Genomic DNA, 27,500 nt, shown 5'->3' with positions numbered 1-27,500 from the left:
TATGCAAACGTAAATTCACAAACATGCATACATGCATACGAACGTACATACAGACGTACACAAATGCAAATGCATACCTACATGGATACTATTGCCCTGTGTGGAACAATTCCCCTAAAACAATTAAACGCCTAAGGAAACACCCGGATGGTCGATTATATTAGTTATATTTTTCTTGTCTTCTTAAACACAATAAACATATTTTTGTACCCTGAAAACCTGCATTACCTCGCAAGGAGAGGAAGTAGGCGCGTGCGTGTGTGCGTGCATGTTTGTGTTTGTGTGTTTGTATGTCTGTGTATTTTTATATGTGTGCGTGCATGCCTCTGTGTGTGTGTGTGTGTGTGTGTGTGTGTGTGTGTGTGTGTGTGTGTGTGTGTGTGTGTGTGTGTGTGTGTGTGTGTTTGTGTGTGATTCACCGTGGTCCTGGATCACGTATTGGACTCGTGATCGACAGCTATTCCTCTCCGGAAGAAAGCTCAAAGCTCATATATGACCAATCTATGGGTGATGCTGTGACCTTACACGCACACACACCCAACTCCCCGCCCATGAGAGTTGGAGTAACGACTCGCAGCGCAGCGATACTGAAATTATTTCAGCCCTGGACGGGATTCGAACCCGGACCGCCGTAGTGGCGACCGGGAACTCTACCAACTGCACCATCGAGTCGTGTGTATGTGTGTGTGTGTGTGTATGCCGTATACATGTATGTGATAACATTTTGACCATTAAATACATATAAATGCTTTCTAGGGCTATACTTTCCATGTTACATGAGACTCTCCTAAAGACTCGAACTCGTGTCGACTTCGATGTCTTGAAGAACAACTCACCTGATCGGCATCCAGAAGCCGTCACCGCCAGAAAGGCGATGGCGTACATGAACCCCCGAAACCGCGGCCCGGCGGTGACGTTGGCGCCCTGGAGAGGCGTCGTGTAGAGCTGCGGGGGCAGCTGAGGCGGGGAAAGATAGTCCATAGCGCCAAGTCTCACGATCAAGTCGCTAGATCACTCGTTCCCTTTCCAACGGGTCTTTCATGTCAATCGGAATCTGTTCTCGCGGCGAACGGATGCGTGAGCCAGCGGGGGGTGGTCATGGTCCCCCCCGCTAAGAGGGGGGAGGGGGGAAGGGAGGTGTTAAGGAGAAAAGGTTTTCTGGGAGCGTTAAGTGGGGGAGAAATGTTTCCTTGATCTTCTTCCTATACTTCAGCCTCTCAGTTTGCTTTACACCTTGTGACGTCAAGTCGTTCGCGTGTCACGTTCTAAGAACTTAAGAAATATCTCATTAATTTCTGTTATATTTATCACTATATTCCTTTACAACACTAATGTACAAAAGGTCATAGAGTATGAACAATTTGTACGTACAAAAGTCCTTTGCGAGAGATCAGGCACAACTTTTCTAGAATTGCCCAGAGTCGAGCTAATTTCAGAACCAAAAAGGTTTCATTTTCTTAAAATTCATTCAAGTTTGTACCACATGTAAGAACTGTGACAATTCATCGTGAAGATAGCTGCAAGAAGACTTTCTTCCTGGGTTGTTTGTGAGATCAAAACTTCTTCATTCAACCTCCCAGAGCTTTGCAATCTGTAAAAGAAAAATAATATATTATCAGTAAAGCATAAAGGCCAGAAAAAAATCATATCATAACTACTGCCGTGATCCCAGGCGAAACAAGCCACGCCTTCTCTGTTACCCTGCCAATCACAATATTCTTGTAACCAGCCAGATGCCTCTTTCCCTACTTGAAAGACGCACGCGTTTGGATTTTTTCTTTTTTTTGCGTCATCTGCAAACATATTACGTGGCTTGTTATTCCTTTCATCATGTCACTGATATAGACAAGATACATTATTGGTGCAAACACTGAATCTTGTGGAACTCCGCTAATTACTGCTCTCTAGCCTGACCTCTTATCCTTTACTACTGTCCTCATGTAGCTTTCCTTAAAAAAGTACATACATACATACACCAAAGGCTTTTTCCCCCTACACGGGGGTTAGCCAAAAAGAAAAAGGCATAGAAAGCACTACGTTTGCTCTTTTCTGACTCAAACGGCATAATCTCTTCTTTCAACGAACATTTAATGAGACTGGATCTTGCATAAACACGGCAAAGGAAACATGGACATGAAGTGAAGCGTTTATTCCTGACGTTTCGTCTGTTGACTTTCTCAATAGACGAAACGTGAGGAATAAACGCTTCACTTCCAGTCCATGTTTCCTTTGCCGTGTTTATGCAACTTGTTCACATGAATTTTCACTGTGGATCTTGTCCGCTAGTTGTTCCCTACATTTTGTATCCAGTTTGAGATCTCGTCAGGTCCTGAAGCTTTTGTCACATCCAAGGATCCCACGAGATTGGGCACTTTCCTCATTTCTACACCTATATCTGCTAAACCTGGCTTTTTGTTCCCTTCGCTTTTCTCCAAAAAAATTATGCTCTTATGATAAGACCGAATGGAAGCTTTCTTTCACTATATCTGACCTCTTCAAAGATTTTATCAGTCACCATTAACTTGGTGATTTCTTCCCTGTGCCTCAACTTCCCATTTATAAACCTGTAAAACATTTTTGGTTCATCTTTGCATTTGTTTACTATACCTCTTTCAAATTTGCTTTCTCCCTTCTAATTTGTGTATAGTCATTTCTAGTTTGTTTGTAAGCTTTATTTGTTTTCTTGCTTTTTTCCTTCATTTTCCCCAAACCACATTCCTGTTTTTTTTTTTTTTTTTTTTTTAATCTCCCACTTTTTGTTAAACCAGTCCCGTTTCTGCTTCTTCTTTTCTCTAGTCTTTGGCACATGTTTGTTCACTCGTCCGTTGAGAATATATCAATAAATTCTTACATTTCCTTCCTATTCCCGTGGTATTCATGAATTCCTCCCAGTTTCCTCCAAAAGAATTTTTTCAACATTAAGTAATCTGTTTTCATAAAAATGAGTCTCCCTGACATGTGTGATTTATTCCTTGGCTCTATTTCCTTATCCTCCAACTGAAACTCAATAGTAACATGGTCACTGTTTCCTATTGGGCAAAGGCAGTTCAAAGAGCTGATGATGGTTAGTAACATATATAATCTTGTGACAATGTCATCTCCTTTTACCCTAGCCACTTCCTTTACCCACTGGGTCATTGTGTTCTCTATTGCTATAGTCAACATGGTATTTCCCCAGGAATCTGGTTTTCCGCTTGCTTCCCATTTCTCTCAGTTGACCTCATCGCAATTAAAATCTCTAATAAGGACTATATTACTACTTTGTTCAAATTTTTTCCTTAGAAAAAGAGCTATATTCAATCAAAACTTTTGATATTCAGTTTTCATTCCAAGCTCTTGACTTGGGGGGTAACTTATGCCACCATGAAGTCGCTTTTATTGTGTCATTTAGTATTAATCTTTGGTTGAATTGCTTCAAGTGCGCGCGCGCGCGCGTGTGTGTGTGTGTGTGTGTGTGTGTGTGTGTGTGTGTGTGTGTGTGTGTGTGTGTGTGTGTGTGTGTGTGTGTGTGTGTGTGTGTGTGTGTGTGTGTGTGTGTGTGTGTGTGTGTGTGTGTGTTTGTCTTGATTGAGTTCGGGGTCATGAGTTAGGCGTCTATTGTAACAAAATATATCAATTTCGCCCGCCTCTTCTTCCCCCGACCCTTCCTCCTCCTTCTCTTTTCTTCCTCTTTTTCTTCTCCTCACCTTCCTCTTCCTCCCCTTCCTCTTCCTCTTGCTTCATTTCTTCTTCCACTTCTTTTCCCGACGCTTCCTTCTCTTCCTCCCCTCCTCTTCCACTTGCTTCTCTTCTCCTTCCTCTTCCTCACCCTCATTTCCTCTCACTCTCCTCCTCCTCCACCTGCTCTTCCTCCCCCTCCTCTCCTGTCTCTCCTTCTCTTCCTACTCTTATTCCCAGCCTCTTCTTTCTCCTTCATTTTTTATTTTTCCTTCCGTGTTCTTCCTTTTCCTCTTCCTCCCGTCCTCTTCTTCCACTTCCTCCTCTCCCTCCCGTCCTCTTCTTCCTTTTCCTCCTCTCCCTTCCGTCCTCTTCTTCCTTTTCCTCCTCTCTCTTCCGCCCTCTTCTTCCTTTTCCTCCTCTTCCTCCCGTCCTCTTCCTCCTATCCTCCCTCTTCTTTCTTTTCCTCCTCTTCCTCCTCCTACTCCTCTATCTACGTTACCAACGTAAATTAATCATGAGGAAACGTCTGAGGTTGTAAACGTCACTCACGGGCGAGATGGGAGTCGTGCACATCATCAGGCCAAGAGGGAGAGGACACCAGTGCACCTTCTCGGCGTTTAAATCTTTGTTTTTATCTCCCAAAAATATACGCTTCCGAACATAAGCATCCGTAATTACTTCCACAGCTATGCAAGAACAGAGGTGTTTATATACATATATATATATATATATATATATATATATATATACATATATATATATATATATATATATATATATATATATATATGTATATATAATAGTAACACATTTGTAAATCACAACTGACACCATAGTCGGAAGAAAGAGTTGAATAAGCGAATCTATATATTTCGATCAATAACTGCGATCCTCTTCAGCAGTACAAATTGGGAGGAGGATGCTATCTTAAATAGCAACATCTTACTAAGGAAAATGAACTAGGGAAGGAGTAACTATCACTACCCTCACTCTCTAGTGACCTGAGGATGACATGAGGTCGGGTCAGGGGGAAAGGGGAGGACATCCGTTAACAATTTGTTTTGTAATGAATAATCCTGAAACTATGTCTGGGGTCCATTGACCCTTAGAAATATTCATTGTCGGCAGGTAGTGTGTTAAACTGGATTCTACTATTTTCCTTCTGAACCCATAACCAGATTTGTAAATAAGTTCAGATTTGTCCCAGTCCAACCGGTGGTTTAATTTATTCGTGTCTTGGAACACGGCTGAGCTCTCTTGACCATACTCCATTGAACTTTTATTCTTATTCAACCTTGTCCTTAGGTCTTTCCCTGTGTGGCCGATGTACACTAGGTTACAATCTTCACACGGACGGGAGTAAACCCCTGGGGTATGATCTGTCAACCTTTAATGAACATTAAAAACTTTTTTATTAATAGTATTCGGGTAATTATGAATTAGATTTACCTCATCTTTGGGAAGAAATTTGGACAGAAGGCAATTTTTTTTTTTTTTTTTTTTTTTTTCGTATTAGGAAAGTTTGATTTTAGCTGAAATATTTTGGGTAAAATTTTATCTTTGAAAGTAGTCTGTTTGGATCTACAGCATTCTGATAACCTAGCATCATTTGTAACATTACAGAGGTTGGGCAAAATAATATGAACACCTGCAAAATACACATTATTCATCAGTACGGCGTTGGGCCACCATTTGCCTGTAGAATAGCTGCAATCCTTCGCGGTATGGATTCGTAGTGTCCGAATAGTTTCCAGCGGAATGTTGTCCCATTCTTGTACCAAAACATTCGCCAATTTCTGGAACAATGTTGGAGGTGGAAATCTGCTCCTCACTCTCTGCTCTAAAACTCCTCATAATGGTTCAATTATGTTGAGGTCTGGCAATTGTACTGGCCAGGGAAGATGTTTGATGATATTCTAATGCTCTACGAACCAAGACTGAACCTTTTTGGCTGTGTGTAAGGACGCATTATTGTCTTGGAATATGGCTGTGTCTGGCAGCAAGACGCTCATCATAGTAAGAACCTCATCGTTGAGGATGTCGAGATATTCATTAGGAGTCATCCGGTCTGTGATGTGAATGAGAGGACCAGCTGAATACCACGATATAGTCGCCCAAATCATAACGGAACCGCCCCCATGCTTGACTGTAGAAAGCAGGCAGTCCGGATCGTAGGACTCTTTTAGGGTTCTCGATACTTAAACCCTCCTTGTCGTTCGTAGGGAATAACGTGAACGTTGATTCATCGTGCCATACCAAATTCTTTCAATCATCAAATGTTCAGGTTTTATGTTAGTGGCACCACTTCTTTCGCAGTTTAGAGTTAGCATCAGTTGTAAGGGGTTACGCCATTACAGCCTTACCATGAATGTTAGCTTTGTGGGGCTCCCGCCGTACTGTTTTCTTCCACACAGGATTCCTCAGGTCTGTGTTGAGTTCTGCTGTCACTTTTCCTGCGGTTGTCTTGTGTTGTCTGGCCGCAATCCTTTTTAATGTTCGTCGGTCTCTGTCGGATGACTTTGGGTTTTGCCCACGATTCCTCTTCGCCGATGATGTTTGCCCATGTTTTGTGTATGTTCTCATTACCGTGGATACTGTCGCTCGTGAACCGTTCAACAGCTTAACTGTTTTCGTTACCGGTGCTCCCTCTAACCGGGAGCCAACGATTTGCCCTTTTACGAAGTCTGAGAGATCACACATTCCACCGGTCGCTTGTTGTAACCGTCGCAGGCCAAAGCGTGTAGTACACTGAAATATAATCTACGAGACCTGCTACGTAAAATGCGCAATGCATACGCGACGCATTATCTACCCTAAAGCAGTGTTGCCAACATGGATCAAGATGTACTATTTTGCATGGTGGTCATATTATTTTGTCCAACACCTGTATTTCTATCCGTAAAATCACTCAACAGTAGATATATAATTTTCAACTTATTAGAATAAACCTTATTCTAATGGATGACTTCCAGTCTTTGTTGATATAGTCTTTCCGTTTATTTGTTTTTCTTTGCACATGAGATGGAAAAAAATCACCATTTATGTAGCTCTTCTTACCACATTTGCAACATTTCATCTGAAAATTGATCTCTTTTGGAGGTATAGATTTTGTTTGATTTATTCTTATTAGATTCCATTACGACTCTCCCGGATTCTTATCGTGATGTGTGTGAGACTGAACACGTTTTCAATCAACACTCCACGTTTTCTTCCTCCGTTTTTTGTTTCCATCACGACTGCCAACGAAGAATCGGAGTAAGTCAGACCGTTCCATCAAGTTTAATCTTCTTCGCACGCAAAATGCGAATGAGCCACTCTAATCTTCACAATCTTTATGTTTTATTTCCCATAATGAAGATTTCCTCCACCAGTGTTGGTCAATAGTTGATTTGTAAAATCTCAGGTTTTCGTGAATTATAACTTTTCTTTATGTCGTCGTTTTTTGTTTTTTGTTTTTCGTCTTGATAATCTGGACATTTTGTAAGATTTTTTATTACAATGGGTAAGAGATTCCTGAACTTTTTTGTGTCTCAGCCATATTGCTGATTTTTATATTGATTGTAGTTTATTTTTGCTGGCACTAGTGAGAAATCTACGTCGTGGAAGAGTTAAGAATTATCTGGAGCATGTCTTGACAGAGAAGTATCTCGACTATATCTCGTCTATCTCTTTATCTATTTATTCATCTATCTGTTTGTTTGTACTAATTTGTTTATGTTATATAATTTTATTTATTTATTTAATCCATTCATTGTTTTATTCTTGTATTTATTCATTTACTCAGAAGTGAAGTGGGTGAGTGATCTAAACACTTACAGAAGTGAAGTGGGGAATTGATCTAAACACAGAAGTGAAGTGTGGAAGTGATCAAACACTTACAGAAGTGAAGTGGGGAATTTATTGAACCACTGAAGTGAAGTGTGGAAGTGATCTAGACACTTATAGAAGTGAAGCGGAGAAGTGATCTAAACACTTGTAGAAGTGAAGTTGGGAAGTGATCTAAACACTTTGGCTCACTTCCAAGTCTTAGACAAGTCACTGTCTAGAATATTTGTTTTATTCCGTAGATATTTTTTCTCTAATTGTTTTCCTGTAGCAGTTCCCATAAGAAGTCTCTTGTTTATGTGGCTCTGTCAATGGCCAATTGTTTGATTGTGTGTGTGTGTGTGTGTGTGTGTGTGTGTGTGTGTGTGTGTGTGTGTGTGTGTGTGTGTGTGTGTGTGTGTGTGTGTGTGTGTGTGTGTGTTTACCTAGTTGTATTATACGGGAAGGGAGCTATGCTCGTAGTGACCCGTCTTTGTATCTCTCAGCATCTAGTTTATGTGTGTGTGTGTGTGTGTGTGTGTGTGTGTGTGTGTGTGTGTGTGTGTGTGTGTGTGTGTGTGTGTGTGTGTGTGTGTGTGCGTGTGCGTGTGCATGTGCATGTCCACGCAGTTGGAGACAGGTTCTTGCTACAGACTGTCATTAGTGGACAGTAACTTTTAATTTATTTTGCTTTGTTTATCTATCTATCTATCAATCTATCTATCTATCTATCTATCTATCTATATATATATATATATATATATATATATATATATATATATATATATATTCTCTATCTGCATTGCCTTTGAGATTTATGCCTTTGATTTTGAGAAGTTTTTTATTTGTTCTTCTTTTATACAAAAAAGTAGGCCAATTCCTTTTTATTCTTCTGCTTCTTCTTCTTCTTCTTTTTATAAGATTACGTACAAGAATAACGATGTGTCATCACGTGAGCCTGTTTTTGTTTATTCTCGATAAAAAGCTAAATAAATCATTCTTCTGCTCAATAGGATATTGCGTTTGGAACAAAACCTAAGTTTTCAATGATAGGGTAAGCTTTCCACCACATACAAGAAGATATTTGTTGTTATGAAAAGAATGTAGATCGAAACTATTCTATTATTTATTTTCTCACAGGAGACACAAGCATATTTCAGACGTTCTTTATTGTTACATGGTGGATAGTTTAGACTTTGCTATGGAGACAGTTATTGTATGTTGGTACCATGAACCTCCTTTACAGATTAAGTGTGTAGTCAACGATGCTAACGACTTGCGTAAAGATTCATGCTTCTGTTTTTCTTTTCATACAACGTAAACACATTTTTAGAACCGTCTCCAACATCAAGGATTTATTATTATTATTATTATTATCATTATTACTATTATTATTATTGTTATTGTTATTATTATTATTGTTATTATTATTATTATTGTTATTATTGTTGTTATTATTATTGTTATTATTATTGTTATTATTATTGTTATTATTATTGTTATTATTATTGTTATTATTATTGTTATTATTATTGTTATTATTATTATTATTATTATTATTATTATTATTATTTATTATTATTTATTATTATTTATTATTATTTATTTATTATTATTTATTTATTATTTATTTATTATTATTTATTAATTATTTAATATTATTTATTATTATTTATTAATATTTATATTATTTATTATTATTTATTAATATTTATTATTATTTTATTAATTATTATTATTATTATTATTATTATTATTATTACTATTACTATTACTATTATTATTATTATTATTATTATTATTATTATTATTATTATTAATCATTATTGCTGTTGTTATTATCATTATTATTAATGTCATTATCATTGCTAATACTGCTGTCATTACTAACATTATTATTGTTGTTAAGAAGAAAGACGATATCTGAAGAAAGCCATTGGTATAACCTTCCTGATATTTGGCTTAAAATAATATTCGCAGTTGTTGAAACGAAGAACGGACGCCAAGTCGTCTTTACGAGACGCCAACATCTGAATAATCACCAACACTGTTGCCACATGATGTTCCCCGTCTTTCTTGTCAACAAGTGCTAATTAGGGTTCCAGACGGCGTCTTTTGAGAGTTGGTGGCAACGTGGTGGTGGTGGTGGTGGAGGGGGTTGCGACGAGGATGATAATAATGGTGGTGTTGGTGAAAGGGCTGGTGAGAATTTGGGTGATGATGGTGATGGTGGTGGGGTAGGGTGTCGTATTGGTGATTTTGGCGGGAAAGGTGCAAATTGAATTCGGCATTGAAATGCAAGAGGAAATCCAATTTCAGGACAGTGATGTGTACAGCGTGGCAAAGATAGTATGTGTCACGGGATTTCTATATATACAAAGATTGTTTTTAAGCGCAAGGAGGAGGAGGAGGAGGAGGAGGAGGAGGAGGAGAAAGATGAGGCGTAGGAGGCGGGGCTTAGAAGTGACGTCATATCGTCCTGTCCAGGATCGAAATCTATTCATGTTGATTTGTACGACATTTACATATATAAATAAATAGAGAAATAATCAGGTAAATAGATAAATGGACAAATGAACGCATACATATATGAATGAATGGATGGATGAATAGAGAAATGAATGAATAAATAAATAAATAATTAGACAAATAAACATAATAAAAAAGGACATATTTTGTGGACTTGGGTCTTGCTTATTGCATTGGCATTTTCAATATCACGTCGCATTCTGCCCACATGACGTCATACCCCCGTCACATGACGTCATAATTGTAATATGACGTCATACTTCTGTCATGTGACGTCATATCTCGGTCACATGACGTCCCAGTACTTCCACATGACGTCATATTTCGGTCACATGACGTCACACTCATGTAATGTGATGTCACTGCCCTTCCACATGACGTCACATTCCTCCCACATGACGTCATATTTCGGTCACATGACGTCACACCCATGTAGTATGATGTCACAGTCCTCCCACATGACGTCACATTCTTACCACATGACGTCACACATCGTGTGGGTTGAATAGGACCTCAAACGAGGAAGAGGAGGTATTGTCCTCCAAATGACGTCACCTTGGGACTTTGTTCCCGAGTTGCATTGTTCACTTGAAGCATGATATTACCGTGCAACACGACTTGATACCCGTGCAACATGAAACAGTGTTTCTGCAACATGGTATCCTTGCGACATGAAGCAATGTCCGTACAACATGGAACAGTGTTTCTGCAACATGGTATCCTTGCTACACGACTCAATACCCGTGCAACATGAAACAGTGTTTCTGCAACATGGTATCCTTGCAAAACGTCTCAATACCCGTGCAGCATGAAACAGTGTTTCTGCAACATGGTATCCTTGCAACATCAAGCAATACCCGTGCAACATAAAACAGTTTCTGCAACGTGGTATCTCTTGCAACATGAGGAAATGTCCGTGCAACATGAGGCAGCGTTCGTGCAACACGACCCAGTGCAACATGAAACAGCGTCCGTGCAACACGACCCAATGCAACATGAAGCAGCTTCCGTGCAACACGACCCAATGCAACATGAAGCAGCATCCGTGCAACACGACCCAACGTCCGGTGCAACATGAAGCACTGCTTCTGCAAAGTGATACGGCGTCCTTGCAACATAATACGCGGTTTCTTTGCAACAGGACTTCGTCCGCGCGCGCCATCTGCAGCGTGGCGCGCAACACGCTCCAACCTACGGTGACGCACGTGACCCAACTATGGAATCGCGAATTAAAACCGGCGTGGCAAGTTGCACGTACGCGGCTGTGCGCAGTCCCGCCCCCTTCACTCCCCCTTCCCCTCTCCCCCTTCCCCTTCCCCTCTCCCCTTCCCCTCTCTCCCTTTCCCTCTCCCCCTCTCCCCTTCCCCCTATTCCTTCTCCCTCCTCCTCCCTCTTAACCTCACCCATCTTCTCCCCTTCCACTCCCCCCTTCCCCTCTCCCCCTTCCCTTCTCCCCCTTCTCCCTTCCCCCCCCTTCCTCTCCCTCACCCTCAACCTCACCCGCCTTGTCCCCCTTCCATTCTCCCTCTTTTCCCCCTTCCCCCCTATTCCTCTCTCCCCTCCCCCTCAACCTCACCCGCCTTCTTCCCCTTCCCCTCTCCCCCTTCCCCTCTCCTCCTTCCCTTCTCCCTATTCCTCTCCCTCCTCCTCCCCTCAACCTCACCCGCCTTCTCCCTTTCCATTCTCCCCCTCTCCCCCTTCCCTTCCTCCTATTCCTCTCCCTCCTCCCCCTCAACTCTCAAATCTATTATTCTAAAAAAAAAAAAAAAAAAAAAAAAAAAAAAAAAAAAAAAAATCTTCCTCTTCTGGCCCTCACCTCTTCTTCCTCCTATTCCACCACCACTACTACCTCCTCCTCTTCCTCCTCCTCCTCCTCCTCCTCCCGTTCCTCCCGTTCCTCCCCTCCTCCTTCCACCACCTCTTTTTCCTCCTCCTCCTCCTCCTCCATCACCCCCTCTTCATCATCTTCCATCTCTTTCACACTAAAACCAGCTTAACTACATCAAAACCACCTTTGCCATGTGTGCTGGGTCAGCCAGAACAAGTTGCAGACGTCTGTACACATTAGGGATCAAGCTCGCGTCCGCTAACGCTTGTGTACGCTTGTGTCGCTATCACACTTGCTGACGAGATTGATAGGCGACGAGGGCAAAAACGAGAATAATAGTATTAATAATAATAGTCATTAAGGAATGAATAAATGCATACTTGTATGTTTTTTTTTTCCGTGGGCAACGGTTAACTGCATAGCGACTTGGAGGTGATGAAGTGTGGGGAGGAATCTGCAGAAGAAGGAAGAGGAGGAGGAGGAGGAGGAAGTGGAGATTGTTAGATCCTGCTATAAAGCGGGGGAATTGCTGTTTATCAAGCGCCTTTATCTTGGTGGATCATTTTGCGGATCAAGTGGAGTGGTGGAACTGAGCCCAAAGAATGTCCTTTTGGTGTCATGACGAGGATTTAACATAAGAACATAAGAATGAAGGAGACTGCAAGAGACCATAAGTCCTACACTAGACAGTCCCATGCTCATTACCACCTATACTCCCCATCCATAAAGTTGTCTAACCATTTCTTAAAATAACCGAGAGTTCCAGTGCTCACTACGATATATGGATACTAAACCTATTTCATTCTTTGACCACCCTATTAGTAAACCAGCTCTTCCCTATTTCCCTTCTAAATCTAAATTTGTCCAATCTAAACCCATTACTGCGAGCACTGCCCTGTTGTCTTAATATGATTACCTTGTTTGCGTCACCCTTGTTAAAGCCTTTGATCCACTTGAACACCTCTATTAGATCAGCTCGCACTCTGCTTCTTTTCAGAGAGTGTAAGTTAAAAAACGTAAGCCTCTCTTCGTAAAGTAAATTTCTGAGCTCATGCATATTTTGGTCATTCTACTCTGTACTGATTCAAGTGAATTGATATCCATTCTATAGGACGGAGACCAATACTGTACCGTATAGTCAAGGATGAGTCTAACTAACGCCAGATAGAGTTTGTACTTTGTACTTCTATTCATAATCTTCCTAGTAATGAAACCTAATGCTCTGTTAACTCTATTCCTGGCCCAAATGCACTGTTTCTTGGATTTAAATTCAAGACTTACTATAACTCCCAAGTCTCTCTCGCACACGGTTTTCTTTAAAAAGGTGTTATATAAGGTATACCTCCTTTCTGGGTTGTGTAGCACTACGTTTAACACGCTGCACTTTGAGATATTGAAGTCCGTTTTCCATTTCACCGACCATGTCAACAATTTGTTAAGATCATCCTGCAGAATCTCGGCGTCGTCTCCTGACCTAATTAGGCGTCCTATTTTAGTGTCGTCCGCAAACTTACTAACATCACTATTAATCCCATTGTCCAAGTCGTTTATATACACAATGAACAATAAGAGACCCAAAACCGAGCCCTGGGGAACTCCACTAGAAGCTCTCCCCTATTTGATTTTTACACCATTTATGGTGACCCGCTGTTTTCTGTGACTGATCCGAGCTCTAATCCATTCAAACACTTTTTCTCCTGTGCCATGAACTATGATTTTACTTAGTATTCTCTGGTGGGGCACCTTGTCGAACGCTTTGCTAAAGTCAAGGTAAATAACATCGTAACTATGATTCTTATCTGACGCCTTGAATATATTAGTATAAAAATATAGAAGATTAGTCACACTTGACTTACCCTTGGAGAACCCATGCTGAGAAGAATGTCCTTCGCCCTCCTTTGAAGAAAAACCAAATTGGCAGAAAATTAACAGAAAATAAAAGGAAATGAAGTAAGAAGAGGAAGGATGAGAGGAGGAGGGCGAGTAGTAGAAGGAGGAAAAAAGAATAGTAGGAGGAGATAGATAATGATGATGAGGAGGAGGAACAGGAGCAGGAAGAGGAGATGGAAGGGGAGGAGGAACATTAAGAGGACCAGCAAGAGGAGGAGGAGGAGGAGGAAAAAGAGGAATAGGAGGGGGAAATGAAAGTGGAGAAATAGGATGAGATGAAAGATGAGCAGGGAGAGGAGATGAAAGGAGATGAGGAACAACAGGAAGAGAACCAGCAAGAGGAGGAGGAAGAGGAGGAAGAGGAAAAAGAGGAGGAATAGGAGGGGGAAATAAAAGTGGAGGAGTAGGATGAGATGAAAGAGGAGTTACATAGAGTTACATTGACGAACGAACAACTGATCTATTGGTCCTAACATGTCTGTTTCCGCACCTTGTCTTCAATTAATATTATTACTCTTATTTTGTTCCTAATATATTTAGAAGTAAATCCTAGTGGGGGATTTGTAGCTAAGTAAATGCCGAGACGGTTTTTTAATACCTCTACGGTGGAACAATCGACGACGTTGGATGGTAGACCACTCCATATATCAACAACGCGACTGAAGAAAGAGTACTTTGGTACGCCTGTTTGAAACTATTTTCCTACAAGCTAAGATCCATTACTCCTATTCGCGTTGGAGTTGTTGATCTTAGAATGTATTAGTAAATATATCCTAAGTTTGTTCAACATCCTATATTCTGTAAATTTCTGACCAGTCGGTACGAGTACTTTCAAGAATCCCTCTCAATTTTTCGAAGTCTGCTTTCTGGAAGTCTGGTACCTTTTCGAAGCTTTTGATTTTGCAGTTCGATGTTAAATTCGATGTCGAGTGTGAGGATACTGTGGTCCCTGGTGCTGAATTTCGGTCCAACAATTATATTCGTTACTTGGAGGTGCTAAGATGGGAGGGAGGGTGGAGGGGTGTGGAGTGTTTTCGGGGATGAAATGGGTGGGAATGTTTTTGTGCCTTGTCCTTTTTGGCTACCCCCCTGGCAAGGGGGGAAAAAGCCTTGGTATATGTATGTATGTATGTACTTGGTTATCGTTAGTGGAAAGGATAACATCGAGAACAGTCTGTCCGTCTGTTTGTTCGTGAGTGTGTAGATACAAAGAACTTTCCAAAATATTTGAGTAGAGCCTATGACCGGTGTGCGAATTTAATGTTCCACCCCATACAATTACTGGTAAGTTGAAGATGATAATAGCATCGTTCTCATTGTAGATATCTATAATTTGGTGAAATAGTTCATTATCAATATTTATATTTTGGGCTGGAGGAGAAAGAGGTGAAAGGGGAGAAGGACGACGACGAGGAAGAGGAGAAAGACTTGAAGAAGGACGAGGAGGAAGAGAAATAGGAGAAAGAGGAGAAAGAAAAAAAGAGAAGAAGGGCGAGGAGGAGAAAGAGAAGAGGGACGAGGAGAAAGAGGAGGAGAAAGAGGAGAAAGAGAAGAAGGACGAGGAGGGAGATAAGCTGGAGAAAGAGGAGAAAGAGAAGAAGGACGAGGAGGAAGAGAAGTAGGTGGAGGAGAAAGAGGAGAAAGAGAAGAAAGACGAGGAGGAAGATAATCGAGAGAAAGAGGAGAAAGAGAAGAGGGACGAGGAGAAAGAGGAGAAAGAGAAGAAAGACGAGGAGGAAGATAATCGAGAGAAAGAGGAGAAAGAGAAGAGGGACGAGGAGAAAGAGGAGAAAGAGAAGAAGGACGAGGAGGAAGATGAACGAGAGAAGGGAGAGGATAGGTGTGGGAAAGACATAGGATTTCCTACTTTTGAACTTGTTATACGATGTCCACGGACGTTCCTTCGCAGGACTCCTCCCCTCTCATCCTTCCACCCGTAGGATGTCAGCAAGTTCCTTGGCAGGATGCGGACTGACGGACAGCCGCCTTTGGTGGTCACTCGCCGTAAGTCGTTTTGCAGCTGACTGGCTGACTGCAGAGTGGGCTGACTTCCTCAACATCTCGCCGGGTCGCAAGGTTAGGCTACCCCAGTCAGTCTAGTTTTTATGCATCCTCCTCCTCCTCCTCCTCCTCCTCCTCTTCCTCCTCCTCCTCCTCCTCTTCCTCCTCCTCCTCCTCCTCCTCCTCCTCCTCCTCCTCCTCCTCCTCCTCCTCCTCCTCCTCTTCCTTCTCCTCCTCCTCCTCCTCTTCCTTCTCCTCCTCCTCCTCCTCCTAATCCTCTTCCTACTCCTCCTCCACCTCCTCCTCGTTCTCTTCCTCGTGCTCCTCCTCCTCCTCCTCCTCCTCCTACTCCTACTCCTACTCCTACTCCTTCACCTGCTTCTCTTTCTCCTATTCGCTCTCTTCCTCGTGCTCCTCCTCCTCCTCCTCCTCCTCTTCCTGCTCCTCCTCCACCTGTTTCTCTATCTCCTATTCGTTCTCCTCCTCGTACTCCTCCTCCTACTCTTCCTACTCCTCCTCTTCCTCCTCCTCCTCCTCCTCCTCCTCCTCCACCTGCTTCTCTTTCTTCTATTCGCTCTCTTCCTCGTGCTCCTCCTCCTCCTCCTCCTCCTCCTTTCTTTCTCCTTTTCCTTCTTCTACTCCTCTTCCTCCTCCCACTCCTCCCACTCCTCTCCTTATCCCTACACCTACTCCCCTCACTCTTTCTCTTCTTCTTCCTCTTCCTTCTTCTCTCCTCTTCCTCTTCTTACTCCTCTGCCTCCTCCTCCTCCTCCTTCCTCCTCCTACTCCTCCTCCTCCCTACTACTCTTTCTCCTCTTATCCTCCTCTTCCTCTTTTTACTCCTTTTCCCCTCTTCTCTCCTCCTCTACTCCTCCTAATCCCTCTACTCCTATCCTCCTCCTCTTCCTACTCCTACTCCTCATTCTCCTTCTACTCCTCCCTTCCTCCTCCTCTTTCTACTCCTCATCACTCTCCTCCTCATGCCCCTACTCCTACTCCTCCTTCTGCTCCTCCCTTTACCTCCACCTCCTCCCCCATCCTCCTCCTCCTCTTCTCTTCCTCCTCCTCCTCACGAAGGCGATGACCAATCGTGCCACGTCATTAATTTCTCTTCACCTCGATATGGGCGTGATCGCTCGCTGATTCTCTTCCAGAGGAGAAAGAAGAGGAGGAGGACGAGGAGGAGACGAAAGAGGAGGAGGAGGAGGAGGGAACGAAAGAAGAGAAAGAAGAGGAAAAGGACGAGGAGGAGACGAAAAAGAAGGAGGAGGAGGAGAAAGAAGAGGAAAAGGACGAGGAGGAGATGAAAGAGGAGGAGGAGGAAAAGGACGAGGAGGAGGAGAAGGAGGAGGAGGAGGGGACGAAAGAAGAGAAAGAAGAGGAAAAGGACGAGGAGGAGACGAAAAAGAAGGAGGAGGAGGAGAAAGAAGAGGAAAAGGACGAGGAGGAGACGAAAGAGGAGAAGGAGGAAAAGCACGTGAAGGAGGAAGAGGAGGAGATGAAAGAGGAGAAAAAGAGGAGAAAGGACGAGGAGGAGACGAAAGAGGAGGAGAAAAAAGAGGAAAAGCACGAGGGGGAAGAGGAGGAGGAGGAAGAGGAGACAAAAGAGGAGGAGAAAGAAGAGGAGAAAGGACGAGGGGGAGACGAAAGAGGAGAAAAAAGAGGAAAAGCACGAGGAGGAGGAGGAGGAGGAGGAGGAGATGAAAGAGGAGGAGAAAGAAGAGGAAAAGCACGAGGAAAAGCACAAGGAGGAGGAGGAGAAAGAAGAGGAAAAGGACGAGGAGGAGGAGGAGAAGAAAGAGGAGGAGGAGACGAAGGAGGAGGAGGAGACGAAAGAGGAGGAGGAGGAGAAGGAGACGAAAGAGGAGGAGAGAGAAGAGGAAAAGGACGAGGAGGAGACGAAAGAGGAGGAGGAGGAGGAGAAGACGAAAGAGGAGAAAGAAGAGGAAAAGAACGAGGAGGAGACGAAAGAGGAGGAGGAAAAGAAAACGTAGGAGTCGCAAGGCCATATATATATATATATATATATAAATATATATATATATATATATATATATATATATATATATATATATATATGTATATATATATATATATTTATATATATGTATTATAATTTCAGTTTTAAGACAAAACGGGAGGCAGCAAAAGAGTGAGTCACACTTGAAAGATTGTTCCTCCTTCGACTCGTCCTCAACATCGCCGGAGATCCCGCCCTGTCACCCTTGGGTGCCAAGGAGGACGTTATGGTGGTCCTCGTATTCAGGAGTAGAAGACTATTCCGCCTCCTTCGGCAAAAAAAAAAAAAAAAAAAAAAAAAAAATCTCAGAATCTCAAATAAATGACCTCAGGTCATCACCAGGAGACGCTCAACTGCAACCCAGGTAGTGGTTACCTTTGCCCTGTGTGCTAGGAGGATCTCCAGGTCAGGCAGAGACCAGCTGGTAGCTTTTGGATTCCCAACGGACGTCCTTGAAGATCGAAAGTGAAAGTAAGAATGAAGATAAGATAAAAAAAAAAAGATACAAATGAAAATAAAAAACAAATAGCCAAACACGTATCTCATATGAAAAGAAAGTTAAAAAAAAAAAAAAAAAAAAAAAAAAACGCCGTCATTAATATCTGATTGGACGAATGATGATATATATTGAGGACGATAGAAACGGTGGATTTGATGATAATAAACCTGATTAATAAATAATCTAAATCGCCGAGACTCGAGTCGCGTCGATGGACCAATCCTTCGTCACATCCTGTTCCTCCTCCTCCTCATCTTTCCACTCCGTTAAGGGCATTAATCCGTTACGTCATTTAATTACTCGGCAACGATAAATCCCCGTCAGGTTAACCTCCTCCTCTTCCTCCTCCCTCCTCCTCCTCCTCCTCGTCGTCGTCCTTTTCCTCGTCTTCCTCGTCTTCCTCCTCCTCCTCCTCCTCCTCCTCCTCCTCCTCCTCTTCGTCCTCCTCCTCCTCCTCCTCCTCCTCCTCCTCCTCCTCCTCCTCCTCTTCGTCCTCCTCCTCCTCCTCTTCTTCCTCCTCCTCCTCCTCCTCGTCGTCCTTTTCCTCGTTTCTTCCTCGTCTTCCTCCTCCTCCTCCTCCTCCTCCTCCTCCTCCGCCCCTCGTCCTTCTCACCATCCGCTTCCTCCTCCTCCTCCTCCTCCTCCTCCTCCTCCTTGTCCTCGTCTCTTCCTCGTCCTCCTCCACCTTCTCCGCCTTCTCCTTCTCCTCCACCTCGTCCTTCTCACCATCCGCTTCTTCATCCTCCACTTCATCCTACGCTTCCTCCACCTACTCTTCCTCCTCCTCCTCCTCCTCCTCCTCCTCCTCCTCCTCCTCCTCCTCCTCCTCCTCCTCCTCCTCCTCCTCCTCCTCCGGCTGCTGCAGAAGTTGAGTAATATTCTGAGGGGGAATTAGCAAGGAGAGTATCCCATCTTGCCCAGCGGGGAATGAGATATCCCTCCTCCTCACTCCCCTTCCTCCTCACTCCCTTCCTCCTCACTCCCTTCTTCCTCACTCCCCCTCCTCCTCACTCCCATCCTCCCCACTCCCTTCCTCCTCACTCCCTTCTTCCTCACTCCCCTTCTCCTAACTCCCCTCCTCCTCACTCCCCTCCCTCCTCACTCCCTTCCTCCTCACTCCCTTCTTCCTCACTCCCCCTCCTCCTCACTCCCATCCTCCCCACTCCCTTCCTCCTCACTCCCCTTCCTCCTCACTCCCTTCCCCCTCGCTCCCTTCCTCCTCACTCCCTTCCTCTTCACTCCCCTCCTCTTCACTCCCCTCCTCCTCACTCCCCTCCTCTTCACTCCCCTCCTCTTCACTCACTTCCTCCTCACTCCCTTCCTCCTCACTCCCTTCCTCCTCACTCCCTCCTCACTCCCTTCTTCCTCACTCCCTTCCTCCTCGCTCCCTTCCTCCTCGCTCCCTTCCTCCTCACTCCCCTTCCTCCTCACTCCCCTTCCTCCCTCACTCCCCTTCCTCCTCACTCCCCTTCCTCCCTCACTCCCCTTCCTCCCTCACTCACTTCCTCCACACTCCCTTCCACCTCACTCCCTTCCTCCTCACTCCTCTTTTCCTCATTCCCTTCTTCCTCACTCCCTCAAGCCAAACATTCACAACTCCTCCATTACGATAGCACTTTGTTCAGATGTTATTCTTGTTCATGATGAACATTTTTGTTCATCTCAGAGTGGAGTTCTTTCGAGAGTTGTAGGTTCTCAAGAACTTGAGGTTCTCGTTTTGTCTCCTGAATGAAATCGTCTTCCATTAGCCAGAACAAACTCTATAAATGACGTCATTTGCCGAAGGGGCTGTCATTTTTATTTGTCTTTATTTTATTTCATTTTTTATTTTATTTCATTTTGTTTTGTTTTGTTTGATTATATCTTATTTTATTTTTATCTTACTTTATTTCATTTATTCTATTTTCAATTCTATTTATTTTATTTTATTATTTCATTGTATTCATTTTATTTTATTTCATTTTTCATTTTTTATTTTTGCTAATCTTATTTTATTTTATCTTATTTTATTCTATTTTGTTTTATTTTGTTTTATTCTATTCTATTTTGTCTTATATTTCATTATATTTTGTTTTATGTTATTTTATGTTATTTCGTTTATTTATTTATTTATTTATTTGTTTATTTTTTGCTCAATGAAATACCCTACCGCCACATGATTCCATTCAATTCCGTGCCTTTCATCCATTCTCGGTAAAGAAGAGTTTATTAATTATATTCAGGTTACCGTCAGTCTATTTTATTCATCCCAATGTCACCCACCTTGATAGCTACGGCCTTGTCTGCTATCTGCTCACACAGATGTTGGAAAAACACCTGCTTTCCAACAGGTGTCAACCCCAATCCCCCATCACACCCATCTCCATCCCGCCCACGCCCACCTTCCGCCCATCTCACGCCCACAGATGGCCAGAGCGTGTAGCGAGCATTAACAAACTTGAAAACGGTTTTACACGAAGTCGATACAAGAACAGGTTTACTCACTTTGCCGATTTCAACGGGCATTTCCCGTGCATGACGTCACCACGAGAACCTCCGTCTGAGAATTGGATGAAGTAGCTGAAGTAAATTCAGGCACATTGCGAACCGTTACTGTCTACCTTGAGCAAGGAGAGGTGGGTATTGAGTGTGTAACCTCACAGTCTATTACGACCTCTGAGCTCTCGTCCGGGAGGTTATCAAATGTCGATCACAAATTCATCTCGTGATTGGAGGCAATGGCAAATCATGCACACGAATAAGCACACACACACACACACACATATATATATATATACATATATATATATATATATATATATATATATATATATATATATGTATATATATATATATGTCTGTATATATATATATATGTATACACACATATATATATATATATATATATATGTATATATATATATATGTATAATGAACGGAAAAGGTATTGACAAATGAGAATGAGGATGGAGGAAGTATACGAGCAATAGTAGGGAAATTTTAATGCTGATCAAGACACTAAGTGTCGAAACGTCAAGCATTAAAATTCCCCTACTATTCCTCGTATACTTCCTCCTTCATTCTCATATATATATATATATATATATATATATATATATATATATATATATAAATATATATATATATATATATATATATATACATATGTATATATATATATATATATATATTGATGGAGCAATATGTAAGTCACTACAGCACTTGTTAAGCGCTAGCCCGGTTCGAGACCTTAGCCGTACCACGTTTCAATTTCTGCATGTTGCCTCCACGGATCATCCGATGTAGATGGGTTAGAATTAAAGTGTATTGTGGTTGACAAAAATGTATCTATTCACTGGGACCCATTCAGTGTTGTACATACATATATATATATATATATATATATATGTATACATATATATATATATATATATATATATAGATAGATAGATAGATAGATAGACAGATAGACCGAAGAAAAGATGGAAAGATGGAGTTGAAGAAATCCTAGAGGCAAATGGATTAGGAAAAATAGAGTATTTGAGGAAGAAGGAAGCTTTGAGAGGACAATCTGGAGACAATCTGGAGAAGTGTGCTGGCCCGACTGACAGGCTGAAAGCCTACCTGTGAGCAGAAGTAAGAAGTTGTATATATATATATATATATATATATATATATATATATATATATATATATATATACATATATATATATATATATACATATATATATATATATATATATGTATATATATATACAAAGACAGCGTCAAGAGAGTAGAGGCTGTTCAAACTGACGGTGCGCTTCGGCAGCGTAAAAACTACAATAATGTAAACAAATACCATTTAGGACGGAAATGTCGCCACGCCTCTCCTGTCACACCGCTCCCTCCTGGGCGGCCGAGCCAGCAGCCCCCACGCCCATCCACGCCCTCGTCTCAACCCCCCCAACCCCCCTCCTGGGCCCTCCCACCCCTCCTCCTCCACCTCCACCTCCACCAAAGGTCCACACGTCGCGTCGTCAACGACTTAATCCCATTTCTTGTGGATGTTTGCAGTGATACAAGTGGAAGGTGGAAGGGACGAGGTGGTGATGGTATGTGTGGTTGTGGTTGTGGTTGTGGTAGTGGTGATGGTGGTTGTGGTTGTGGTGGTTGTGGTATTGGTGATGGTGGTAGTGGTTGTGATATTGGCTGTGGTTGTGTTTGTGGTTGTGGTGATGGTGGTTGTAGTTGTGCTTTTGTTTTGTGTTTGTGGTTGTGGACGTGGTTATGGTTGTGGCAGTGGTGGTGGTTGTGGTTGTGGTGGTGGTGATAGTTGTGGTGTTGGTGGTTGTGATTGTGGTGGTGGTGATGGTTGTGGTGATGGTTGTGATTGTGGTTTTGGTAGTGATAGTGGTGATGGTAATATTGGTGATGATGATAGTAGTTGTGGTTGTTGTTGTAGTTGTGGTGGTGGTGATGGTTGTGGTAATGGTGGTAATGGTGATAGTGGTGGTGATGGTGGTGATGGTAGTGGTGATAGTTGTGGTGATAGTGATGGTGGTGATAGTAGTGACTGGTAGTAGTGGAGATGGTGGAAGTAGTGTTAGCAGTGGTGATGATGATATTGATGGTGATGATGGTGATAGTGGCATCAGTGTTGATGAAACAAAAAGGGAGAAGGTGGAAGAGAAGAAAGTACAAGTGGAGGAAAGAACAAAAGGAAGAATGGCGAGATGAGGTGGAGAACTGTACTCACGTTTCGACTCCATTAATCATCAGCACTTCTCTTTGAGGGACAAAATTCACCGAAGAGAAGAAGTCACTTAGGTTATAAAGAAAAACACTTAAGGAAAGTAACAGAAACGAGGGATAACAAAAGCTCAAAGTGATCTGTATTCTTGTTAAGTTCGAGCTTAATCTCCAATCACAAAATAATGGTCCCTGGTTTGGGGGAAGGAGAAAGGGAATTGGAATCGGAGGAAAAGGAATAAAGGCTAATTGGAGGAACCAAAAGATGAAATAAATTCACTAAAAATCGAATAATAATGATGACGATAATAGTCATCATGATAATGATTAACACATACCAGTGGCTACATAGAAAACGGAGACATTCATATCGAAATCAGGGAGTGGAAGTGTGTTTGGGTGTTTTGATGTTTGTGTAGGTGTATATATGAGTGTGTTTGTATGTGTGCGTGGATGTTTGGGTGTTTGGGTGTGGGTACGTGGATGTTTCATGGGTGTAGGTGTGGGTGGTTGTGGGTGTGTCCGTTCACACTCCTCTCATATTGTTATGTTACACCCAGACAGGAGCAGCATTGAGTACCTGGAATCAGCGGTCGTTATAAAAAAAAATGATCAATCATTATCAATTGGAACCATACGACGGGGGGAACGCTTGCTTCACTCACGCGCCAGTCCCAACCGTTTTTTCGGGCAAGCTCCCAGGTAGAAGCCCATCCCATTCCAAACAACTCAAGATCGGTTAGTTTGCTTCAACCATGAGTTTTGTTTGCGTTTACTTTGCATCATCCATCAAGGTTTGTCTCAAGTGGGATCAATGTCAAGGAGGCGTGCCTCGTGCCCATATGTATGTATTTGTATATGTTTATGTATATGTATATATATATATATATGTATATGTATATGTAACCCACACCTCTACTCCTAAATTTAATTGAATAATTCCCCGTCAATAAGAATTAATAACTAGTATATGTATATGTGCATGTATATGTATAAGTATATGTGTATGTATATGCATATGTATATGTATATGTGTATGTATCTCGTAAAGGAAGGAAGAAGATTTTCTCTGATGCAAGTACAATTGAATACAACAGCATTTTCACAATGATTCAACTTCTCAATGTTTTCGATTTTTCTGATCAGGATTTATATATATATATATATATATATATATATATATATATATATATATATATATATATATATGTATATATATATACATATTGAGAATTATGCTGATAACATGCCTTGACTGCCTCAGCTGCTGCTTCGATAAAAAAAACATTCCAAGGATACCCCGTGATTCTCTGAAGACCATTTGTACCAAAGAAGTCAAGACATCTCGGTGATCGAGATTAATCTACCCCCCTCAGCGTCGAAGGAAAAGAAAATAGAACTCACAAAACCCAAAGAAATTTGTGAGACTAAATCCAGAAAAGAGATTCCAAGAAGGGAGGAAGTGGGAAGAGGAGGGAGGGAGTGAAGGAAGGAAGGTGAAGCGAGGGTGGGGGGGGGAGGAAAGTCGAATTATTGGGAGAGGGAGGGGGAGGGAGAAGGGAGGGAAGGGGGAGAGGGAGAGGGGGAGGGGAAGAGAGGGGGAGGGGAGGGAAGGGAGAGGTGGAGGGAGAAGGGAGTGGGAGGAAGGGGGAGGGAGAGGGAGGGAGACGGGGAGGGGGAGAGGGAGGGAGGGGGAGGGGGAGGGGAGGGGGAAGGGAGAGGTGGAGAGGGAAGGGAGAGGAGGAGGGAGGAGAGAGGGGAGGGGAGGGAGGAAAGTCGAATTATTGGGAGAGGGAGGGGGAGGGAGAAGGGAGGGAAGGGGGAAGGGGGAGAGGGGGAGGGAGAGGGGGGGAGAGCAGGGTCGAGGTGTGGGTTACTTTGTATACAGTTAATCGTCTGGGCTAGCTTTCCAAGGTCACGCCTTGTGTTCTTCAGACAATTAAACATGAGACGATTTGTTGCAGACACGTAATATGTTGGCGATGGTGGTTGTGGTAGTTGTGGTGGTGGTGGTGGTGGTGGTGGTGGTGGTGGTGGTGGTGGTGGTGGTGGTGGTGGTGGTGGTGGTGGTGGTGGTGGTGGTGGTGGTGGTGGTGGTGGTGGTGGTGATGGTGGTGGTGGTGGTGGTGGTGGAGGTGGTTGTGGTAGTTATGGTGGTGGTGGAGGTGGTGGCAGTAATGTTCGCCAAATCAGATTTCTTTAAATTTGACTAATTCTCCAAAATTATTAGTTCACATTCACCCGAAAGAGTTTATCAACACGCTTTGACGCTCAACAACAAATGGGTTCCTCTACTCCTAAATTTAATTGAATAATTTGCCGTCAATAAGAATTAATAACTGGTAAGAAGAATTTATTCATTACATGTGGCACTATATTAGGCTTATTTGTCCTCCAATTCCCAAACTCTCCTACGTTTAACTTTGGTAAAACGCCATTAAAGCAATTTTGGTTCAAGACGCCTCATGTTTATACTATGTTTAGAAAATTGTCCTTTGCTGGATAGACCGGTCCTGTCTGGCCCACACACACGCACACACACACACACACACACACACACACACACACACACACACACACACACCTCTCATGGCGCTGTGGTTAGAGCTCTGGCCTGCCACTACGGAGGTCCGGGTTCGACTCTCGCCCGGGGCTGAAATAATATCAGTATCGCAGCGCTGAGGGTGTGTGTGTGTGTGCAAGGTCATAGCATTACCCATAGATCGGACCTACGAGCTCTGAGCTCTCTTCCAGGAGGGAAATAGCTGTCGATCACGAGTCCAACACGTGATCCAAAAGACCAAGTGAATACACACACACACACACACACACACACACACACACACACACACACACACACACACACACACACACACACACACACACACACACACACACACACACACTCGATGGCGCAGTGGTACAATTCCGGGCCGCCATTACGGCGGTCCGGGTTCGAATCTCGCACAGGACTGAAATAATTTCAGTATCGCTGCACTGCGAGTCGTTACTCCAACTCTCGTGGGCGGGGAGTTTGGGGTGTGTGTGCGTGTAAGTTCACAGTATTATCCTTAGATCGGTCATATATGAGCTCTGAGCTCTCTTCCGGGAGGGAAACAGCTGTCGATCACGAGTCCGACACGTGATCCAAGACTATGGTGAATCACGCGTGGGAGAGGGATTGCTTTCAGAATATCCATTCTCATGTCGGCCCCTCCCCACCCCCTTCCAACACTCTGCATGTATTTCAGTTTATATGTCACCTTAAATTAAGCTAGAATCATGAGCAAAATGTTTTGCTCCTAGTTTTTTTTTAGATATACAGAATTCAAATTCTTTGTCTGAGAATATTTTTTATCTATTGAATGGAATTATTTAATTACAAACTAAATACTACATAGGAAAATATATCACTAAAAAAAAACATATTGGAAGCTGTGAGAACAATGTTATGGGTCAGACCTTTTGTTAGTGATTATACAATAGCTTTGCTAAAATCTAAGAGGATGGTATTACAAAAGCCCAGACCGTCTTATATATATATTTTGAAAGAAGATCATCATATCCAATATATATTACTTAATTTTCAAGTATTTCATTTATCTGAATCTCGTTATTCCAGTGTTTTATTAACTACACTTGCAAGTGACACCGGTATTCCTTTGAATGGGTCTTCCTTGTTTCTGTCCTTGTACGTAGGTACGACATTCGAATGTTTCCGCTTAAATGAAAGTCATCTTGACCTCTTGGATAAATATTTATGATCGCTTTATATCATTCGTGTGCACGATCACTCAGCACGCGTCCTTATAAGCTTCCTCGCTCCATAATTCCTCTCTCATATCCAATTTGCACAGACCATTTCCGATTTCCTTCGACCTAACTTCCGCGTCTCGCAGCTCACGCTGGTTTCCTGAACTGACTCTTTCTAGGTTTCTTTATTGGATGAGGACCTTGTAAGGTTTGTCATTCAACACTGCTCACATATCCTTCTCCTAATACTTAGCCCATTTATCATTTGTTGTGTTTCTTTGTTTTCGTTGCTTGGTTTTGTGTGTATATGTGTGGATTTGTGTTGGCTCGTGTGTGTACGTGTTTATGTGAATTTCTCAGGAGAATATATGTCAAGGCAGCCTATATACAAAGGCAATTCACGTACTAATTTTGATCTCCTAATTCCATAGCAAAAATAACTAGAAAGATAAATAGATAAAATCCACATTTCTGATGAAGCGTCACATTTTAATCGGGTAGTCTATGATCCTAAATATATATACATATATATATATATATATATATATATATATATATATATATATATATATATATATATATATATATATATTTATATATATATATGTATATAATATATTTATATATATATATATTTGTATATATATATATATATATATATATATATATATATGAATATATCTGACACACGACCTATCCATTTCTATACCAATAAGCTTTCTTCCCCCTTATAAGTGGGGTAACCAACCAAGGTACGTATCCGCCCCTACTCCACTTCCATACGTCACTTATTTCCATTTCATCT

The 27,500-nt window shown here is 42.3% G+C and overlaps 1 protein-coding gene across 1 annotated transcript in view; it reads right to left on the bottom strand.

The window, feature by feature from the left end:
• LOC143022387 (uncharacterized) overlaps positions 1-27,500 on the bottom strand; it is a 372,359-nt gene that overhangs the window by 15,065 nt on the left and 329,794 nt on the right. Inside the window, exon 2 of the mRNA XM_076180543.1 lies at positions 837-1,591. Coding sequence (XP_076036658.1) covers positions 837-981 — 145 coding nt within the window. The 5' untranslated portion in view covers positions 982-1,591. The remainder of the gene's footprint in view (positions 1-836; positions 1,592-27,500) is intronic.

The sequence above is a fragment of the Oratosquilla oratoria genome, chromosome 44 (assembly GCF_046742065.1).
Source record: "Oratosquilla oratoria isolate Oo_2021 chromosome 44, ASM4674206v1, whole genome shotgun sequence".
In the NCBI taxonomy this organism is placed as follows: Eukaryota; Metazoa; Arthropoda; class Malacostraca; order Stomatopoda; family Squillidae; genus Oratosquilla; species Oratosquilla oratoria.
The sequence above is the reverse complement of the archived record's forward strand: the minus strand, read 5'-3'. Positions and strand labels throughout refer to the sequence as shown.